Source organism: Ammospiza nelsoni, chromosome 3 (genome assembly GCF_027579445.1).
Source record: "Ammospiza nelsoni isolate bAmmNel1 chromosome 3, bAmmNel1.pri, whole genome shotgun sequence".
Classification (NCBI taxonomy): domain Eukaryota; kingdom Metazoa; phylum Chordata; class Aves; order Passeriformes; family Passerellidae; genus Ammospiza; species Ammospiza nelsoni.
This window is the reverse complement of record NC_080635.1, coordinates 84,638,092-84,658,931: the sequence shown is the minus strand read 5'-3', so window position 1 is coordinate 84,658,931 and position 20,840 is coordinate 84,638,092. Positions and strand designations below refer to the sequence as shown.

General features: G+C 38.9%; 1 protein-coding gene across 2 annotated transcripts; it reads left to right on the top strand.

Annotated features, from left to right (window-relative positions):
• The first annotated feature begins 132 nt into the window (after window positions 1-132).
• Window positions 133-20,065, top strand: ACP1 (acid phosphatase 1). 2 transcript variants are annotated; one of them, XM_059468312.1, is made up of 6 exons: window positions 133-265; window positions 10,854-10,927; window positions 11,030-11,143; window positions 15,647-15,708; window positions 17,951-18,056; window positions 18,964-20,065. In XM_059468312.1, exons 1-6 carry the CDS (start codon window positions 223-225, stop codon window positions 19,039-19,041), a joined length of 477 nt encoding a protein of 158 aa, XP_059324295.1. In that variant the 5' UTR covers window positions 133-222; the 3' UTR covers window positions 19,042-20,065. The 2 variants fall into 2 exon arrangements, with proteins under 2 accessions (XP_059324295.1, XP_059324296.1); XM_059468313.1 differs by lacking the exon at window positions 11,030-11,143 and adding an exon at window positions 11,199-11,312 and having other exon boundaries at window positions 182-265.
• Window positions 20,066-20,840: the final 775 nt, after the last annotated feature.

Genomic DNA, 20,840 nt, shown 5'->3' with positions numbered 1-20,840 from the left:
GCGATTGCGGAGTGCCCGCTCCCCGTCCCGGCAGCGGCTTCTCGGCGGCACCGGCACTGCTTGGTCCCGTCCCGTCCCTCCCTTCCCGGTGTCCCGGGCACGTTCCATACTTGCCTCCTTTTTTTCCCCTCAAAACAGGCAAGTCCCGCAGCCGCCTATAACTGCCGGTGCCGTAAAGCGAGGCGCGGGCGGCGCGACAGCCGCGAGGTCCTCTGAGCGAAGATGGCGGCGGGCGAGTCGAAGTCGGTGCTGTTCGTGTGCCTGGGTGAGCGGGGCAGGGACGGCCGCTCCCGCTCCGCGCCCGCCGCCCCTCGGCCCGGGGCACCCGCGGCGTGGGGAGGGAGCGCGGTGGGGCGAGGGCCGCGGCCCGGGGAAGTGCGGCCCCCGCCGTCGGACGGCGCCGCGGGTTTGCAGTGTCGGGAGGGCCGGAGTAGTCGCCGGGAGGGAAGGGAGAGAGAAGGCGGAATACACCCGCGCCCTTTCTGTGATAGGAACCACGAGGAAGGGCTGAGCGCTGAGGGCGGCGGAGCACCGGAACAGGTTGCCCGGGGCTCGTGGAGTCCGCCTCTCTGGAGACGTTCCAAGCGCCCCTGGACGGGTTCCTGTGTAAGGTGCTCTAGGCCACCCTGCCTCGACAGGGGCACTGGACCAGATAATGCCCACAGGTCCTTTCCAACCCTGATAGTTCTGTGATTCTGGCAGGTCAGTAGGAAGTCTTGAAGTGAAATGCAGTGTTGACAGACGCGAAGCTTGTGTGTGGGAAAGCACAACACCTAAATAAGCGTAAACCAGCTCTGACCTAAGGCTGCTGCTTGGGGCAGCACGGAGAGGTGGCTTTGAACTGCTTCCTGAGATGGGTTCTGCAGCACTTGGCTTCGGGAACAGCGGCATGGGAACGGGGAACCTGCCCCTAGGCCTGCTCCTGCAAGCACCTGATGGGGGAAAGGGAGAGAAAACCACAACAAGAACCACTGAAGTTCATGTAAGAGCTGCTGTAAAAAGAGGGAAAGAAGGGTAGGAGGACTTAAAGTAAAAAAAAGAACTTGGTGGAGGCTGATCTGTTATGATCTAACAGTGAAATTCTTGATCTTGTATGAGAATGAGTGAAAAGAATAAGACTTTTTTGAAAGGCTACCAAAATGAAGAAATAGGAAACTTCCTTTTACTGATATTTTGTATGGTTAAGTTGTAAATCTTATCATGCAAAGTCCCAGGAAACAGAAGTGTAGATGGGATCAGAAATCACCTGAATGCTTTTCTGGAGTTTAGGACAATTAATTACTCGTAAACAAGACATTCACAACCAGCAAATAGCTAACCTGACTACACAGATTACAGAGCCATTCCCCGTTTTGTACATGCCTTCTCTAAACTTCTGCTTTCTTCCGGGCATCCCAAGCTGGATGGCTCTCTGCTCTGCTCCAAGAGGGCTGTTAACATATTTCCTAGCCCATATAATCTTACCTCTGTGCTGTGAACCCCTGGCCGTTTGCCAGGTTTGTTGCAAAACCATTAGTTAATGTTTGGGCTTTTCCGCTATCTGCTTTGTTTGTTGTTGTAATAGGAGATGTGCAGATTAGTTGAATAGCAAAGTAACAGTTTAGTTTTCTGAAATATGTTCTGATGTTTACCTTTGAGTAAAATGAACCCCTAATAATAATCCAGAGAAAACATCCTTTAGTAAGGGATTATCAGTTGGTGTGTGTTTAGAAGCTAGTGGTCTATACAGATGTTTTTGTATAAAAAAATCTTAATTAATAGGAATCCTCCTTCCCAAACATGATGTTCTAAGGACAGTGGTAATCACCATCCCTGTGTGCTGAAGGGTGAGCCAGTGGGGAAGCAGACTGGTCTGGCTAAACAGGGAGTCTGGCTGGAACTGAGGGAAGCACAGAGCTTTGGAAGAAGGGACAGGCAACTCAGGAGGACTAAAGCATGTTGTGAAGTTATGCAGGGAGAAAAATTAGAAGGTCCAAAACCCAGCTAGAACTTAAAGTGTTTACTGCCATAAAAGACAAAAGAAAATGTTTCTATAAATACATCAGCAGCAAAAGGAGGGCTAAGTAGAATCTCCATCTTTGTTAGATGCAGGAGGAAACAGCGACAGAGGATGAGGAAAGGGCTGAGGTGTTTAATGCCTTCTTTGCCTCAGTCTTGAACACTCAGCCCAGTTAGTCTCTGTGTACCAGCTCCCTGAGCTGGAAACAGGGATGGGGAGTGGTATCACAGATTCACAGAATAGAATCACAGATTAACTAAGCTTGGAAAAGACTTCCAAGGTCATGAAGTCCAACCTTTGACCAAACCCCAATCTGTCAAATAAACCACAGCACTAAGTGCCACATCAGTTGGTTCTTGAGCACTTCAGGGACTCCCTCACCCTGCTGGGCAACTCCTTTCAATTCTTTACCCCCCTTTCAGTGAGAAATTTCCTCCTGCTGTCCAACCTGAACCTCCCCTGCTGCGGCTTGAGTCTGTTTCCTCTTCTTTATTACGGGTGGCCTGGGAACAGACCAACTCCTATCTGTCTCCAGTCTCCCGTCAGGTATTACAGAGGGCAGTAAGGTCTCCCTGAGCCTCCTTTCCTGCAGCCTAAACACCCCCAGCTCCCTCAGCTGCTTCTCACAGGACTTGTGTTCCAGACCCTTCACCAGCCTTGGTGCCCTTCTCTGGACCCACTGTAGTGAGGGGCCAGAGCTGAAGGTAAGGTTTGAGGTGTGTACTGAGTACAGGGGACAGTCACTGGTCAATCTCTGGCCCTGCTGGCCACACTATTGCTGATACCGGCTAGGATGCATTGGCCTGCTTGGCCCCATGGGCACACTGCTGTCAGCTGGGTGTCAGCCAGCACCTCCAGGCCTTTCTTTTCTGCCAGGCTGCTTTCCAGCCATGTTTCCTGCACTGAGGGAGCTGCTGGAAGTGCTCACTGAGCCACTTTCAATCATTTACCATCAGTCCTGCTCAGCTGGGGAGGTTGTGGTAGAGTGGAGGTTGGCAAATGTGATACTCATCTACAAGAAGGTTTGAGAGAATGACCTGGGGAACTGCAGGCCTGCCAGCCTGATGTTGGTGCCAGGGAAGGTGACAGAGCAGATGATCATGAGTGCCATCATGTGGCACAGGACAACCAGGACATCAGGCCCAACCAGGATGGGCTTAGGAAAGGCTTGAATGACCTGATCTTCTATGACCAGGTGACCTGCCTTGTGGATGAGAAAAAGAGGCAGGTTGTCTACCTGGACTTGACTATAACCTTTAACACCATTTCAGCATTCTCCTGGAAAAACTGGCTACTTAGGGCTTGGATGGGTGCACTGTTTCCTGGGTAAAAAACTGGCAGTGTGGGCCCAAAGAAGTGGTGAATGGATTTACACCCAGCTGACAGCTGGTCATGAGTTCCCCAGGACTCAGTGTTGGGATCAGTCCTGTTTAATATCTTAATCAGTACTCTGGACAAGGGGACTGAGGGCTGCTGTAGTCAGTTCACACACAACACCAGGTTGGGTGGGAGTGTTGATCTGCTGGAGAGTAGAAAGGCTCTGCAGAGTGAGCTTTACAGGCTGGGTCAAATCCAACAATACGAGGTTCAACCAGACTGAGTGCTGGTCCTGCCCCTGGATCACCCTGCAGTGCTGCGGGCTGGGGGCAGAGTGTCTGGAGAGCTGCCCCGTGGAAAAGGAGCTGGGGGTGCTGGTTCACAGCAGCTGAACATGAGCCAGAGTGTGCCCAGGTGGCCAGGAAGGCCAATGGCATCCTGGCCCAAATCAGCAACAGTGTGGGCAGCAGGAGCAGGGCAGGGATCATGCCCCTGTACTCGGCATTGGTGAGGCTGCACCTCAAGTGCTGTGTCCGGTTCTGAGCCCTTCAGTCAAGAAGGACATTGAAATGCTGGAGCGTGTCCAGAGGAGAGCAGCAAAGCTGGTGAAGGGTCTGGAGCACAAGTCTTGAAGGGCAGCTATGGGAGTTGGGATTGGTAGTCTTGAGAGAAGCAGGTTTAGGAGAGACCTTACCACTCTCTACAATACCTGAAATAAGTTAACAAAGACAAGAGGAGAGGAAATGGCCCTAAGTTGTACCAGGGAAGGTTTAAATTGGGTATTAGGAAAAATCTCATCACAACGGGGTTGTCAGGCATTGGAAGGGGCTGCCCAGGGCAATAGTTGAGGCTGCATGGGTATTTAAGGGACACATAGACATGGTGCTTAAGGACATGAGTTATTGGGTGACTTGGCAGTGCTGGGTTAACAGTCACATGTGATCTTCAGGGTCTTTTCCAAACTATACTAATCTATGATTTTGTGAAACAGTTCATACATGTGGCTGTGTAAACCCACAGTGGTGATTTGCACTGTAACAAGGTTCCAATTCAGGAGCTCTTTTTAGTGTAACATAATAGTTATTATTAATTAATTATTAGGCCTGAGGAAAGGGTGCACAAGTACCAATCAGTACCAACGTTAATAGGATGGATTGTCTTAATCAAATGTTGTAAATAGCTTTGACATTTCCTCTTCTGTGTTACTGGGTTATGAAAAAAAACCTTAGTGATATGCAGTGTGAAAGGCTAATTGACATGATAAGCACTTTTTTTTTTCCCAGTGAGATACACTCTTCTCAGTTAAATTTTGTAGGCAACTTGTTTCTTGTTCCTGCTTTAAGATTGCTTAATTTTTTTTTGTTATTTTTCAAGGGTGATACTTTTTCCTCTTAAATTTTACTAGGAATAATAGCTGAGATTATTGCTGAAAAGAGTACTAAACAGATTTCTAGAACTGCATTTAACTGTAGTGTTGGTTAATGCAGTCCATTAGTTTTAAAGTTTGCCACATCTAGTGAGAGTGGATTCCAGAAAGGATACTTCTTCATGAAAAACTACATTTTCTTTCTACGATGTTTTGAAAGAAACCTATTATATAAATATGTATTCTTTGTTTGTAATGAAATAAGCAGATATCATTACACAACAAAATACAATCTAGTTAATGTGCATAACTACATTAATGATAAGGGTTCCTCATCACTGAGAAATAATTGAAATACCCAGCAACATATGTAATTACAGCATATGAAAAGGTACCAGAAGATATTTTTTTCATTTAAGCAAAGAAAGAATTAAAAGTGGAGGTGAATCAAGATGCAGTTTGCTCATTTTACACTTACATAGCTCATGTAATTGATAGCTGAGCTCCAGAAATGGGCTTAATTTGATGCTGTGTTATATAAGTCTGCCTCTTTCTCTCTGATGATTTCTCCACAATAGCACAACAAGCTGAGTGGGCATCTTAGACCAGGCACTGGCTTTCTGGTCTCCTCCAGACATGGAGGAGCAGTTGTAAGATGGGTGTACTGTTGAGTAAAAGTGGGTTTGGTTACATCTTCAGATGATTAATGCTTGTTGTGAATCACTGAGTGTGACTGTTGTCCCTGGGCATCTAGACTGCATCAAATCATTTTTGAAATGGCAGCTAACTTAGTGGCTATGAGGACGTTAGATGACAGTCACAGAGAGATTTGAGTTTCCTGGTTCAGGTGTCACAATTCATTGTATGCCTTTAGATACAGCCAAGTACTAGGTTGCGTGGGACAAAATGCTGTTTATAGCTGCAGAATGGAAAAGCATTAGGTTGGGTAAGACATTGAAGAAGTCATGAAAAACAGTTGCTGTAATGAAGATTCTTTGCAGGTTGACAAAAAGAAATGTCTTTTTAAACCAAGAGAATGTTAGACAAATGTAAGGAAAATGACCTTTCTTCTATGTGGTATTTGTAATACAGCTGTAAGAATACAGTGTCTTATTCAATCTGTGTTTCCTAATGATGCAGAAGTGTTAAAAAGTTGAAAGCATGGTTGTAAAAGTAGTCCTGGAATTGAAAAACAGGGTGTATGCTTAAAATGTGTTAGGAGTCTGATTGTTATAACTCGGTGCTTATGTGTTGAAAACTTGTGTTTTCCTGATGACTCTTCAGCTTTATTAGAAAAGCAGCAGTTGAATAATTCAGGATAAATATTCTCTCTGCAAGGAAAGTTTTTAGAGACACACACACATACATGCACATGAATGCAGAAACCAGGGAATCTGAACTGAAATCTGTGCCTTGAATGGTTCCTCACAAAAGTAATTGAATGCTGAGTGTGACAAGATGGAAAGAACTAGGACTTGTGATGAAGTTCTGACAGGATAAAGTGACCAGTCAGTTTTAAACACTTGTGAAGGGGACCTGATGAGTGGTGCAAATGATGGGAAGCATTCTTCCAGTCACTTTGGTTAAGTGACCATTCATGGAAACATAAGTAGAACAAAAATCAGGTTTTTGCATGTGAGAGGATGAAAAGTAATAAAACTTTTGTTACTAACAGCAGACAGCAAAAGGAAGGAACAAGAGAAAACCATTTGTTTGCATTTGGGGAAGCTCTGAAACAAGTAGGGAGCTGAATAAGGAATAATTAAGGTACAAAACCACATTAGAAACGAAGTGATTGGATCAACATGCTCAGAGATGGGCAATGGAACTGAGCATTAAATGGATTCAAGTTCTCTCTCCTGCCAGTAGAAGCAGAGCTTCCATTTCTGCCTGGGAGTGGATCAAAGATTAGTGCAGAGACAGGAGTAAGAACTGAAAAAATTAGGTGTTGGCTTAGGTCACTGTCTCTGGAAGCCTTGTGCTTAGAAAAGAATGTGAAAACATGACTTCTTAAAAGTGATTGACAGATGGTTCCAGTACTGATTTTGTGATTGAAATCTCTTGTCCTTGAATCATTGTATTTGGAGATGTTTGTGGGATTAATTTCAGTAGGTGGACTCTAGCTACCTTGGGCACAAGTTTTCTATGATTGAAAATGTCACTACAGCTCAGAGAACTTGATATGCAAAAAAATGAAGGGAGAAGGGGGAGATTTTGAGAACTTGAATACTGCTGCCTTCTGCATAAAGCCAGCATGATCAGATCAGTTGGAAATACAATAAGCAAGGGAACACTAGAGGAGGATAGGTAGTGAAGATAATGTGTAGGTAACATTTAAGGAGAAGAATGGTTCAAGTCCAAGGAGGAATTTAATTGCCCTATGATTTTTTTTGTGAAATTTCTCCGTTCTCCTAATGGAGAATGTCAGTCCGTAACTTAGGAAATACTGTATATCTGTGAGGATGCACAGCCTGGAAAGACCAATGTGGGATGTACAGCTGCATCTGAAATAGATAGAAATTAGTGAGGAAAGTGACTGGAAAACAAGAATTAAGTTTGCATATGTTAGTGGGATAAGATAGAGCTTTACATCAGCCTTGAGATGAGTGATAACAGTTGCAAGGAGTAGCATGGGTAAATTTGTTTAGATTAAAATAATATTGCAGAGTATGTGGGGAAAAGAGCTTCTTTTAAGTCAGTTCTGTGATTCTGTCTGTAGTTACCAAAAATAGATTTAAATGCTGCTTGAAGTTCCCTAACAGTGTTAATACCTCTGCTAATATCTGGAGTGTGTCATCAGGGAAGATGTGAATTTTTAAGTCACAAACTGGGTTAAGTGTTGGTTTCAAAAATGATCCAGCTGAAGTTTCTAGGTACCGCTAGAAGTGGTAGTTAATATGTTTAATCAAGGGTGATCATGGTAGTGTTCATTATGGCATTTTATATGATATCATTAAAGATTATATTTATGGCATTTATTTTAAGAAGTGATCAAGCTGTAGAAGAGTGAAAATTTGGAACAAGTTCAGTCCATGTGAGCAGAAGGCTAAACAAATGGAAAAAGCCATGAGGGATTTATTTCAAAAGTACCATTTTGACATTTTGGGAGCTAGTTAATGAATTACTAGGTCCCAGAATATTAATCATTGTTTTTTACTGATATGTTAAGTGTGGTAATGAAGGTTACCATTCATGCCCAATTGTGTGGGATCATTATATAGAGAAAAAATTTTGTTCCGAAAGAAATGGATGGCCCCCACAGCTGGTGTAATGGGAGCAGAATGTAATAGTTTGGAGAAAAGGCTTAAAGGTCACCTATTTGAAGTTACAAAGAAAGAGAGGGAATGGACAAATTCGGAGTAGGAGGCTGTAATCATAAATTTGATACTCGTCAATGAGTCAAAGGTGACTGTAGAAGTTCTCAGGTTGTTTTCAAAAACACTATGTACCTATTACAGACTTTTTTTTAATTTAAAAAACAAATGTGAACAAACTTTTCCTGTACTGTAATCTGTCGTTTTGTTTGTCAGTATTCAAGAGAAGTAAATTTAAATTAGAAGTGCAGATTTGACTTAACTGGAGTGATTAGATAAGGTCAGTTAATTTCATGAAGAGATTGAGAGCTTGGTTTGTTTAGTTTAGCACAGCTTGGCAAGGGTTCTGTATCTGTTGAAGGAAAGACAGACTCATGTTAACCAAGATCAGATGAGCAGAGACTTCCAGGAATAAATACTAAGTTGAAACTGGAAGGTCTTATGCTACCACAGGAAATTAGTATCTGGAATAGCCTTTTAAGATAGATGATGCTTTTTAAAATGGAGCTTGATGTGTTTGTAAGGGGAGTGATGCTGTACAGGCTTGCAATATCAAAGAATTGAGTTCATTGATATGAAGGTTATTTTCTGCCTTGTGCTGTATGTTACCATGTTTTGAAATTGTACTGTTTTAACTCACTCAAAAACTGAGATTATTTTTTACTTTATTACCATATTTTAAGCATTTACTTAATTAATAGTACAAACTTATTTTCTCACTTAACCACATAGGGAGCCCCAAAATTTTCCTGCTTTATTTTTCTTCCAAGACTGATTTCATTTCTGTGTGTGAAATAAACTAATTCAAACAATGGAATTAGTATGTCTTCTCCTGGAAGAAGATCTGATGACATCAGAACTCACTTAATGTTTTGGCAAGGTCAGTTTTTCAGTGGTTAGCCTGTTCCTTTTGCCATTTAGTTGATTTGATGTTCTCTAAATCTTTGAATCTTTGATAGTCCATTTGTGTTGCTTCAGATCTTCACTTCCCTCTTTGTGATTTTTTTTTAGTTGATGTGTGACAGCAGTTACTGAATGCCCAGGTCATAGCAGCTTCTTTCTAGCAGTGAAGTATCTACCTTGGTGTTTTGTTTACAAATGAGATTAAGTGCCTCATGTAAAAATTTCTTTTTGCTGGTGGAAATTTAGCTTTGTTCATTGGTGTTTTTTTTTTTCTTTTTATAGTTTGAGATTTGGAAACAATTTAATCAGTAGTAGGAGAGTGATTAATTTAAGGGTACAGAGATGGGTTTTGCCATTTCTGGTATTTTATACTTAATCTGCTCAAAAATCAGAGATGAGCAAAGTTACACATTATGTCTGATGGGAACAGAAGATTTGTGTGTGTGAGTTACTGCAATCTGCATGACAAATCAAATATTATGAGTATCCCATCTAGTAACTGAAAATTTCTGAGGATGAAAAGGTAGAAAGAACTAAAGTAATAGTTGAAAAGGCTTTTTCTTTTTGTTGAGACACTTAATTCTTTTCAAATATGAATTTCTGCATGCATTTTTAAGAGCTCTGCCCTAGATCGCTACAGTTGTAGTTACAGTTTCAGAACAAATGTACTGCAGATCCATTATTTTTAGTTTTTAATGGAACTGTAATTCATTGTTGAAATAACTTCTTTTTGAAAAGAAGGTCAGATCAAGTGGCTAGGGCAGTTGGAGTTCATTGGAAGAGAAGATTGTATATGTATTTGGTTGGCTGGTTGACAGCATTTAAGCTTTGCCATATATTAGATTTTATTCCTAATCCTCTGTATTTTGGGCAAAAAAAGTTCAGAATTTCTTTTTCCCGTGATGTTTTTAGAGCTTGTGTACTTGAATTTAATTTTTGGAGGTTAGACTTGGTTTCTGGATGCTGCTCTTCATGAGGGCTCAGTTTGAGCTGTAGTGACTTGAATTCAGTTAACAAGAGTGTTTTTACTACAGGTTGTTCAGCCATTTCACTACATTTTTACAATGGTGGTGGCTGTGTTTTGGACTTGTTCAAGAGACCAGTGGATAGTACAGAATGCTAGAATGATTTGAGTGGTAGGGGACCATCAGCTAGGTCATCTCATCTGGTTGCAGTGTCTTGCAGCAGAGATGCCTTCCAGTAGACCAGGTTGTTCAAAGCCCCATGCAGCCTGGTCTTGAACGTTTCCAGGGATGGAGCACACAGTTTCTTTAGGCAGCCTGTTCCAATGTCTCACCACCCTCACTGTAAAAAAAAAAAAAAAAAAATTCTTGTTTATTCTTGTTCTCAATTTCTTTTTAAACCATTGTCCCTTGTTCTATCCCTACAGCCCCCTTTATATATAGAAAGGTTGCAGTAAGATCTGATCTCCCCAGTCCTTTTCTTCAGACTGCACATCCTCAGTTCTCACTCAGAGGTGCTCAGCCCTCAGATCATCTTTGTGGCCCTCCTTTGGCTCCCACTCCAAGAGCTCCATGTCTTTCTAGTGCTGGGTGCCCCAGATCTGGATGTATCAGTCCAGGTGGGGTCTCATGAGAGCTGAGTAGAGCGACAGAATCCCCTCCTTTGACCTGCTGGCCATGCTGCTTGTGGTACAGCCAAGGATATGATTGGCTTTCTGGGCTGCAGGTGCACTCTGCTGGCTCATATCCAGCTTGTCACCCACCGGTGTCCCCAAGTCCTCTACTGTGCTCCTCTCAATTCCATCCTGCCACAGTCTGTACTGATACTGGAGATTGCCCCAACCCAGGTGCAGGGCTCGGGGTTCTCATATACATAAATTGCATTCTGAGTAAATAAAAATCTTTAATCTGATCTGGGCGGAAAAATCCACACAATGACTGGTTTTTTTTTCAATAGTCTGAAAATTCACTTGAATCTCTTGTTTCCATAGGAAACATCTGCCGCTCTCCAATAGCTGAAGCAGTTTTCAGAAAACTTGTGACTGATGAGAAGCTTGAAAATAAGGTAAGCTATTGCTTTCTGTTCCAAGAAATAACTGTCTCATAGCCAGTCAGAATATAAGCAGTAAGGAAAGAAACATAAAAATATGAATTTGTTTTTCTGTAGTGGAGGATAGACAGTGCAGCGACATCTACCTATGAAATAGGAAGCCCTCCTGACTATCGAGGACAGAATTGCATGAAGAAGCATGGCATTCCCATGAGTCATATTGCCAGGCAGGTACTGTACCTTAATTTTCTTTAAATCTGTCTATGTATTTGTTCTATTCTTACAGTGGAGGACAGACAGTGCTGCTGTTTCAAACTGGAACGTGGGGCGCTTCCCAGATTCAAGGGCTTTAAGCTGTCTAAGAAATCATGGCATTGAGACAGCACATAAAGCACGACAGGTAGAAGAGAGTATATTTTCTTCCTTATTCATACCTGTGCCCTAACCATTGCAATCATAGAAGTCATTTGAGCAGTGCATGGTTAAGCATCAAGTAATAAATAAATAAATACTCCGTGCAGTTTTTTAAAGGACTCCAGAGCGACTTAACTCTTCTAGTTGAACTTAATTAGTTTTTTGTTATTAAGGTTCATTGGAAGTATAACTGGAAAGCATTGAACCAGTTTCTGCATTGTAGAAAACTCCTGCCTCCAAATGTTTAGTATTCTGAGCATTTTAAAATGGTTTTTAAAACTGGACTTACTGTAGTAATCTGTGATGCATCCTTCAGCAAGGAGTTGTATATTTATTTAGCAGGTCCAAAAAGAAGTAGAATACCTCTTCATTCATCACAAAAAGCTTCTGCACTTGCATGTAGATCTTTTAAAAATATCTGAAGTGCTAAATTAGAATGAAAGCACTCAAACCCAAGACTAGTTGCCCAGTTGGTGGTAACTTCAGAGGAAAACATACCCTTGAAGCATTCTTAAGTCAAAGGTAGGATTGCCATTTAGTGAAATCCTCTAAGTTTTACCTGAACTTGTATCTGTTTTCATTAACAAAAGAACATGTATTTATTTCCATACTGAATTCCAGAGAGATTGGAAGTAAATGTGTCTGCATCTATTTAAATCATTCAGACACTCATATAAATGCACATAATTTACTTCAGTTAACTACTCTCTGGATATGAGAAATTCCTTTAGGGCTTGACCTTTACTTAGTTTGAGTTTACGCCACTAGTTTTTGTATTGACAAAAAGATCAAGTAGTCTTGTTATTATCTTACTTTTCTGTTCCCTTCAGAATTTTTCTGGACCCCACTGAGGTCATATTTACTTTTTTCACTTTTCAAAGACTACATGTTTAGATTTTTGACTTCCAAAAATAAATTCTCTCAATTAGCCAATTGCCCTCTGCTGACCTCTCCTGATGTTAATCTCTGTTTATATAAAACAGAATTAAGCACAGCACCATTTCAATAATTTACTATTAGAATAATCACTGCAAAAATCTGCTGTGATCTTATCCTGTTACAACATCCGGATTTACTCTTCATCAGTTCTTACAAACATCTTATTTGTCAGTGTACAAGCTAAATGGTACTGAAATTATTCAGTCAGTGTTTCAGTCATAACAGTAGTGTGACATATTTGTCTTTCTAGAAGATACCTTGAAAACTTGAGAACTGTTCTTCTAGGTATTCCTAGAGTGGTTTATGAGGAGGTAAATTAAAACAAAGGACCCAAAACGAGTTGATCCTCTGTCTTGAAGCAAATCTTTAGATCTTCCTTTGGCAGAGAAGGAATGAAAACATTTTAATGAAGACATTTGCTTATACGTTGTGGCAAACGAAGAGATTTTTCAGTCAGAAGATCTTAAAATGTTACATATACAGGGAGAGAAAATTAAAAAATGAGGCAATAGAATGAAAGACTTAAGAGGATGAAAATCATCCTGTCTAAATCATTCCAGTACACATAGTTTCTGTTGTAAAGAAAATCTTCAAATCCCGCAACTGCAGATAACTTTATTTTGCACTGATGTTAACAACATAGCTCCAAATTTGTTTTTTGTTTTCCTAAACTTCTGTCAGATGGTCTCTGCTGATTCTCAGACCTGATATGGTCTTGTGGTACTTCTGAAAAAAGAGGTACTTGACAGTGTAGAACAGGACTTTTCAGAGTGGTCAGGTTAGTACAAGTGGAAGTGTATTTGCTTCACTTTTAGAGACAAACTTTAGGATAGAATTTTGTGTGACACTTGTTTCAGAACTGATTAAGGAAGATTTAATAACAGAAGCTGCAGAAATAGAGAGTAGGGATTTATCTTCTGTTGCCTTCAAAGTACTGTACAATAATAGTCTTCAGTCCTCTGGAAAATTGTTACCCACCCAGTGAAAGGCACCTTCTCTCATGTAATTTTTGCATATTTATGATCATGGATTGTAGCTTTTTTTTAAATTCAGTACTACAAGAATGTTTTATGTAAAAGAGAATATTAAATTGGTCGTGTCTTACCATCATGTACAGTGATATTCTAAGTTAAAAGTGAAATATAAAAACAAATTATATATTTATATATAAAATAAAGTTATCATTTTAGCTAATGGCAGGTTGCTGTATGACATTCTCTAAGCTCTTATTCTTCATGCACAAACCAGAAAGTTTGTAATAATGTTCACTTTTATTCATGCTGAGGCAAAAATTGGTTTTGGTATGACTCATACCATGCATTTGCCTTAAATATGAAATTGAGATTAGAAGAAGGTTGTATTAAATACTGTTTCGCAACTGGGTAAATTTGAGGATTACTACCTCTCTATGGGTTTCAGACAGAAAATGAGATTTCCCTTCTGTAAATAAAGTTAAATGTTTCACTAATAATTTAATAAATGTTATATGCATTTTTTAAATGTAAAGTTATTGCTATCTGCGTAGTTTCATACAAAGTTGACTATTTGAACTCTCCACTACACTTCTCAAAATGTATCTAAATTTTTACATTCTCAATTTCATCCCCCAAAGTACTAGTTTTAGTAGTTTTGAGGAGTGCCTTCAGTTCACTGGAGTTTGCCCAATTAAAGCTTTTTTATTTTTTTTTAACTGACTCTGTGTTATGGCTTAAAAGCACGAGCCAAATGTAACCTTGGTTTTACGGCTGCATTTGCAACGTTATTAGTGCTGGTCATAGGGTAATAACTGCCACACTGTCAAGTGTTCCTAGTTTACTTTTCCATTTGTCCATACAACAAAGAAATCAGTGCCCTCTTATTTTCACAGGGGCAGGTGTTCAGCTATGTAGAGCAATGAGAAGCAGCCTGTAGAAATCCTGATTAGATTTGCCAGGAAAACAGAGCTATTTCCACTGCAAAAATATTTTCATAGGTCAGAGGCACTGCATGAATACAGCAAATATTTTTACAGTGAAAATAAACAAGTCTGCATTAGTTTTCATCATTAACCCTTTCTTTTCATGTTCATTCCTGACCTTTCATCTTCAGTTCTCTTTGTGTGTGTTGTTTCATTTATGGCTTTATTCTGATGATAACTTCTGTCTTTTCTTGCTCCCTGTTATGGGAGCTTAATCAGTATCTATTTGCTGTTTGCACAAAAAAAAGAAGTAGCTGTTTTTCCATCTAAACTTTTTTTTTTTAATACATAAATATTTTTTACAAGTTAAAACTCTGACTTATGGGATACTGTGTTTTGCCTTTTGGCTGTTTCCTTGCTTACTCACTTCTCTAGCCCTTCTTTGTAGGGATGCCTGCCAGAAAACCTGTTCTGAACAACCTTCCCAAGTTTCTTGGTTGTGATGCTTCACACAGGACTATATATGAAAAACAGTCTTAAAGTGAACTCTAATATTAAAAATTTTATTACATTTTTTCATCCTCATTATGGACACCTGGTTCAGATATCTTATGCCAGCACTGGGGCCATGGTCTGGGAAGATTTTACCCTAAAGTAAGGCTTAAATGTAAACTGAAATAAAATGAAAACTGGCAAACATCTCCAGCCATCCTTATAACAAGAAGATGGCATTAGTATTTAAGTCAGTGGTTTATCTGCTGTGTTTGCCTACATGAATTGAACTCAGATCTCTGAACCTAATTGATACTTATGTTTAGGAGTCAATAAATTACAAGAAAGAAAAAGAACAGATAACGTGATGGTAAAAGGTACAATAGATCCCAGATTTTTCACCTCATACTACAAATTTTGTGAATTTACATGGTCTAAAATACTGTGGACGCATTTGCTTTTAAGAGATTGTAACTAATGCCGTCGTACTTCAGCTTTAAGTTTCACTTGGTGTATGTTCTTGTGCAGTGGCAGATTTCTAGATTGGAAGTATTGCAACTGATTCCAGGTTACCTACATTTTTGTTCTCCTATCAAGAAAGTAATTTTTCTGTTTTATTTTTAACCATATTATTGCATGATTCCCACAATTGGAAATTGCTTTAGTTTTAGTAGTTGAAAAGTACTAGAAATGTTGTTTTTAATAATATTCTAAGTTGATGCATGAAATGTAAAAGGAAAAAGAAAAGGTTGGTTAAATAACTGACTTGGGTTTGTGTTTTTGTGGAAGGTTTGCAGAAATGGATACATAATCATGGTAAAATATATTTAAAATGTTTAAGTTATTGTAAAATTGCATAAAGGCGCAGTTCTATACTTTCCACCTGTGTCTTTTTTAAATAAATCATAGCTACAGAATTTGAAAACACTTTTTTCTCCCCTTTCATTAATCAAATGCAGTTTGTAGGCTAAAGCACCTATTTTTACTTCTAGATTACTAAAGAGGATTTCCAGACCTTTGATCATATACTTTGTATGGATGAGAGCAATCTAAGGTAATGTATGAAGAAATGGAATGAATTCATATGGATTACTTGTAGTGATGTCTCATAAGTCACTTTGAACACAGATGTCACATTTTACTGCTTAGCTTATGTTGGGGTTTCTTTGTTTGGGTTTTTTTTTTTACATGTATGTGAATGATGTCCTAATGGATGGATTCTTCACTTCTAATAAGTTTATTGAGCCAGAACTCAATGGTTTATTTGTGTGATACGTGCCACTCAAGGATGAAGGAAATGGAAATTTAGTTACTTTGTGCTATATACAGCTGATGCCTGTGTAATTAAGAATGAGGACGTACTTACTGTCTTGATTGAAGTGATCAGTTTTTCTAATTGCATGGCAATTAAAAGACAAACTGGGAACTTGGAAGGATTAAATATGATGTGGGCTTTTTTTTTTTTACTTTTTTATGTAGAAAAAGAGAGGGAACTCTGAAATTAGCAAGGTTGTTAGCTTGGGGAAATCTTGTTTTATTGTTAGCTGTGCTCTAGCTGAGTGTCCTTAAGAAGATCTGGTAAAGTAGCTGCCTAGTGTAAAATTTAGGATATCACTAGCAAAATTTCTACTCAATTACATGTATAATGAGAGTTAAGGAGCTGAATTTAATAAACTACAAGTGTCAACGTGCTTGTAAAGGCTATTGTCAAGTTATTTTAAAAAGTCCCAAACCAAACCACCAGAACCAACAACAAAATCTAAATAAAGACCCTATTAGTAGCACATAAAGTCTTCTAGAGCAGCACCACTTAATTGAAATAAGTGTGATTTTGTTGAATTTTCTGGAATGTCTTGAATAAGCTCTCTTTCACAGCCTTCATGAATGAAGGGTATGTAACACTTGGCTTGATTGCAGTGTCTCAGGCAATGACGTGACAAGGCTTCCTTCTATTTTCACTTGAATTCTTAAACAGAAATTTGAATTAACAATTTATATGATATGATCTTTAGAGCAGAAGAAATATCAGAACTATAACAGGGATATTGCTTCTGCTGTGATAAAGTTTTGCCTTTAGCTTGCACTGAGTTCAACTGTTTTGCCTAGGAATGCTTATTTGTAGCTCTAGGAGGGCAAGCTGATTCCAGGTGTTGATGGAATGCCTGTCAGAAAAGGAATATTTGGGACGTGTCTTTTCTTTAGTACCAGAGCCATCTGACCCTGTCCTCTTCATTAAGTGGTATGCCAAAAACCTTTAAGAAGATGGTCTGACATTTTTTTAATAATAGAAGGCTAGAAAATTTATTGAAAAATCTGTAAATTCAAGCAATAGGTTGATAGAGGATGTCTGATTTTTCTTCAAGCAAAACCAGTACTGTGGTCTCACTGCTATTTCTAAACTATCTGAAATTAATTTCTTAATCAGAATTAATAATTTTAATTTCTTAAAGCTGATATGGTTATGACTAAGTATTCACAAGGGATTTCTTTGCCTTTTGTTATGGTGAGTAAGTAAAATGATGATTTGGTATGGAGATGTGTAATATTGAAATAATTTAGTATGTTTTGGGAGTTCGTTGTGAAGATGATAGTACTGAGCTGCCTTTAATCTGAAGATGATGAGAGGTCCATTTTAAGTATGGATAACAAACAGATCATTTTTGGGATAAGAAATGGCCATTTTTAAGCAAAAAGAGAAAATGCCATCTCAAAACTAGAATGCTTTATCAACGTGAAGCAATGTAGAAGGAAGAGGATGTGACAGTTGGTAAAATGCTACAGGATATCAAAAGGAAAACAGGTGTAGCTCCCTGATTTACCATTTTCTGCTAACGGGATGTGGTAGGATTTCACAAGAGCTAGAGCATAGCAGTCTAAAACAGTGGCTTTGAGCAAGACAGGAGAGTCTTACTCATACTTCTGGAAAAATACCTGGATAATTTCCATTGTTTTTTGTTCAGTACAAGCTAAAGGTGAGTGTTGAAAGTACTAATCATTGATTTGAGAATGAACTTGATGAACTTAAAAAGTTAAAACTGTTAAAAAGTTTTTTTTTTAAGCTATGGATAAAGTGCTTGACTGCTTATTTATGCTCTGAATTCAGTTTATGTCTTCCATACTCAATTAAAAAAGACCCCACATAACAAGAAAAACAAGAACAAGGAGCAGCATAAAGTCCGCAGGAATGATGGAGTCCAGAGACATCGTTTTCCTGTGTTGTCTAGAAATGGTCATGAACATTGATGCCAAAATTCTGAAGGAAAATTCAAGGAAAAATTTTATTTTCTCTTCTACAGAGATTTGAACAGGAAAAGCAACCAAGTTAAGGACTGCAAGGCCAAAATTGAGCTACTTGGAACTTACGATCCACAGAAACAGCTTATCATTGAAGATCCATACTATGTAAGTGTAAGAAATTCTTTGGGTGGCTTGATTAAAAATTGTGTGTGTGCAGTATAATCTTCCCAGATCCCCAGTTGGCATATGATATATTATCTGATGTTACACTAAAAGTGTAAAGTGGGGTTTTTTTGTGACTTAAGGAAACCATGTATTACTGGGATAGGAAAGGAAAATGTTACTATGCTTATAACATTTATTTAAATTAAAATAATGCAGTGCACCTGCACCTATATTTTCAGTGTTGGGTGAATCCCTGTTTGATCAGCCTTGTTACAAAGAGGATATGATCAGGAAAGTTAGAGACATAGCCATTGACACAGGTGGTCAAAAGAGCTGGATAATGCCAGCCAAAAGCAAACAATTCGACTAACATTCTTCAGTTTAGGAAACAGAAGTGGATGAAGATGCAGGAGGGTTCTATAAAATCTTGATATCATGGGGAAGGCTGAATAAGAAATTGCTATCCATGACCCAGGAAGTAGAGAATAAGGTATAGTGGTAAGCAAATGGTATTAGTGGGAAGCAGGTTCAAAACAAAAAGGGGTTTGTTTTGGGCATTTTGTTTCCACACAGTGCTTCATTAAACTGTGAAATTCAACATGAGTGGTTAGTGTGAACCTAAAAAAGGAAAAGACTTAAAAGACTCAAGAGTGAGTGGAAGAAGTACTTGAAGGAAAGTCATGCAGAACTGTTGAATACAAAGTCACAGAGTTCGTCTGTAGAAATATCTGAGCTCAAATTAGAGAGAAATATGCCAAAGCTATCACCAAGTATTTGCACAGTTTTTATTTTTTCCTAATGTCTCTTGTTTGCCATTACTGACAGCAGAAAAACCAGTCTGCAATTTGTATTTGCTCTTCAGCCACTATTGTTTTTCTTAAAGTCTTTTTCCTCTTTTCTTTTCTAGGGGAGTGAAAAGGACTTTGAAACTGTTTACGAGCAATGTCTTAGATGCTGTAAAGCATTTTTGGAGAAGTATCGTTAATGCTTCATCATATAATTTCTAAAAGAAAATAATTAGCTTCTTCTGAAATATGTAAAGTTTACTTGATTGATGTATTTAAATTGTAAAATTATGCCTCTACATTCAGTACTCAGTTTAATTTTGTATTTTAGCTGTTCTGTCATCTAATGAAAAAATATAGAAAGGTTTTAATCTGATTACATGATCAACCATTTTGTCACACATCAATGTAGTTATAAAGTATATAATTCAGTATAAATTTTTCTGTAAACTCTTCAAGTGCTTTCTCATAAGCACTGCAAAAGTAACACCTTGCTTCTTTATATGTAATGCTAACTGAACTGAGATCTTGTCCTCAGTGAGTTGATTTCAGTCAACTTTCAATGGTAGTCTGTGAGATAATAATTGATGTGTAACTTAGGTGTGTCATCCCAGTATCATTAGGCAGCCTTTGGATGGAAGCTGTTTCACATGGAGCCTGCTAGACTAAAAGGTCTGCTGCCTGATAGAACTGGCTATGTCTTCCTTTAGTCTGACACAAGCACAAGTAACACAGCATTTACTTTGAGGAGAAAACATACCTGCTTTAAAGCTGAAATGTGAAATCACATACTCTATCTCACAGTAGTAAAATAGTCAAGTCCATGCAATACAGTGGATGAGAAATTTGCTGTAATCCCAGTTCCTACGTGAGGGTCAGACAGTATTTCCAGATTTACTCAGGAGGATGTACAGCCTGTCAAAAGTGTTCTTTGAGAGTATAGTTCAGTGTAAAGACAATCCATCTGTAATAAAATTCTAAGTCAGCAGAAGGCCAGTAAAGTAGACAGTTCTGCTCTTGGACAAAATTTGAATGCTTTGTAAAAGTCTATACCTGTTTTTCTGAGTATCACCCTTCCTGTCTGCCTTAGACATGTAAATGTACTGAGATCAGTAATATAAATGATACCATGATGATTTTCCTGTTTTGAATATTCTCAGCATTGGTATGAACTAGCATTACCACATTATCTGTAAAACTGGATCTATAAAATTTGTTTTCTTATTTGGCCTTGTTTTTGTCTCTTGCTGCCTTCCAAACTTGTAGTCTATGTACTTGTCACCTGCTCAGCCTTTTGGGAGAGAGATGGATTTCAACAGAAGATTGTGTTATTCTTGGGGAGGTTGGTGGCTGGTGCCACTCTGTTTGTTGCAGACTTCAAAATGGGGATTAAGTTTCTTGGGATTTTTTCTGTAGAATAGATGTGTTTGTGTTAACGAGATTTCTGTTTTGTGCTAAAATTTCAATCAGACATAAAACTTCAGAACTTGGTTAGAAAAGGCAGATGGTAGAAGGAATACTTAAATACAGAAATCAGAATCTTTGCACATTATTGTATTATCATCAGTTTTGACTTCTAAAAATAAGCTAGGAATTGGAAGCTAATAGCTGTTTCACTTTTCAGGGGCAAAGAGTTATACACTATTTCAGATCCAATTAAGTACTGCCTCTGGAAAAATACTTTTTATTTGTTTATTAATGTTTTGACAAAGTAAATAGGTGAAAATGATGGGCAGTTAGGAACAAAACATCCTAAATGTGGTTTGATGCACTAACCTCAAAGGTGGGAGTATTTAGACATAACCCGGTGTTATTCCCTGCCAGAATGATCATTTCAAATATTCCAGTGGAGGTAAAATAACTCATAAGATTGAGAACATGATGGTTTGTGCTTTCCCATTCATGGCTACATAGGAATTCAGCCCATAGTTTCCTGTATATTAAAGCTGAGATTGAAAGGTCTTAAATCTTTATCTTTGAGCTGCTGGGGTAACAAAGG

What these genes read in the sequence shown, in the direction of transcription:
- ACP1 (XM_059468312.1), top strand. Translation starts at nt 223, where the DNA reads ATGGCGGCGGGCGAGTCGAAGTCGGTGCTGTTCGTGTGCCTGG. An exon ending in GGTGCTGTTCGTGTGCCTGG is followed by an intron (nt 266 to 10,853) that starts GTGAGCGGGGCA and finishes TTGTTTCCATAG; the next exon opens with GAAACATCTGCCGCTCTCCA. An exon ending in TCATTGAAGATCCATACTAT is followed by an intron (nt 18,057 to 18,963) that starts GTAAGTGTAAGA and finishes TTTCTTTTCTAG; the next exon opens with GGGAGTGAAAAGGACTTTGA.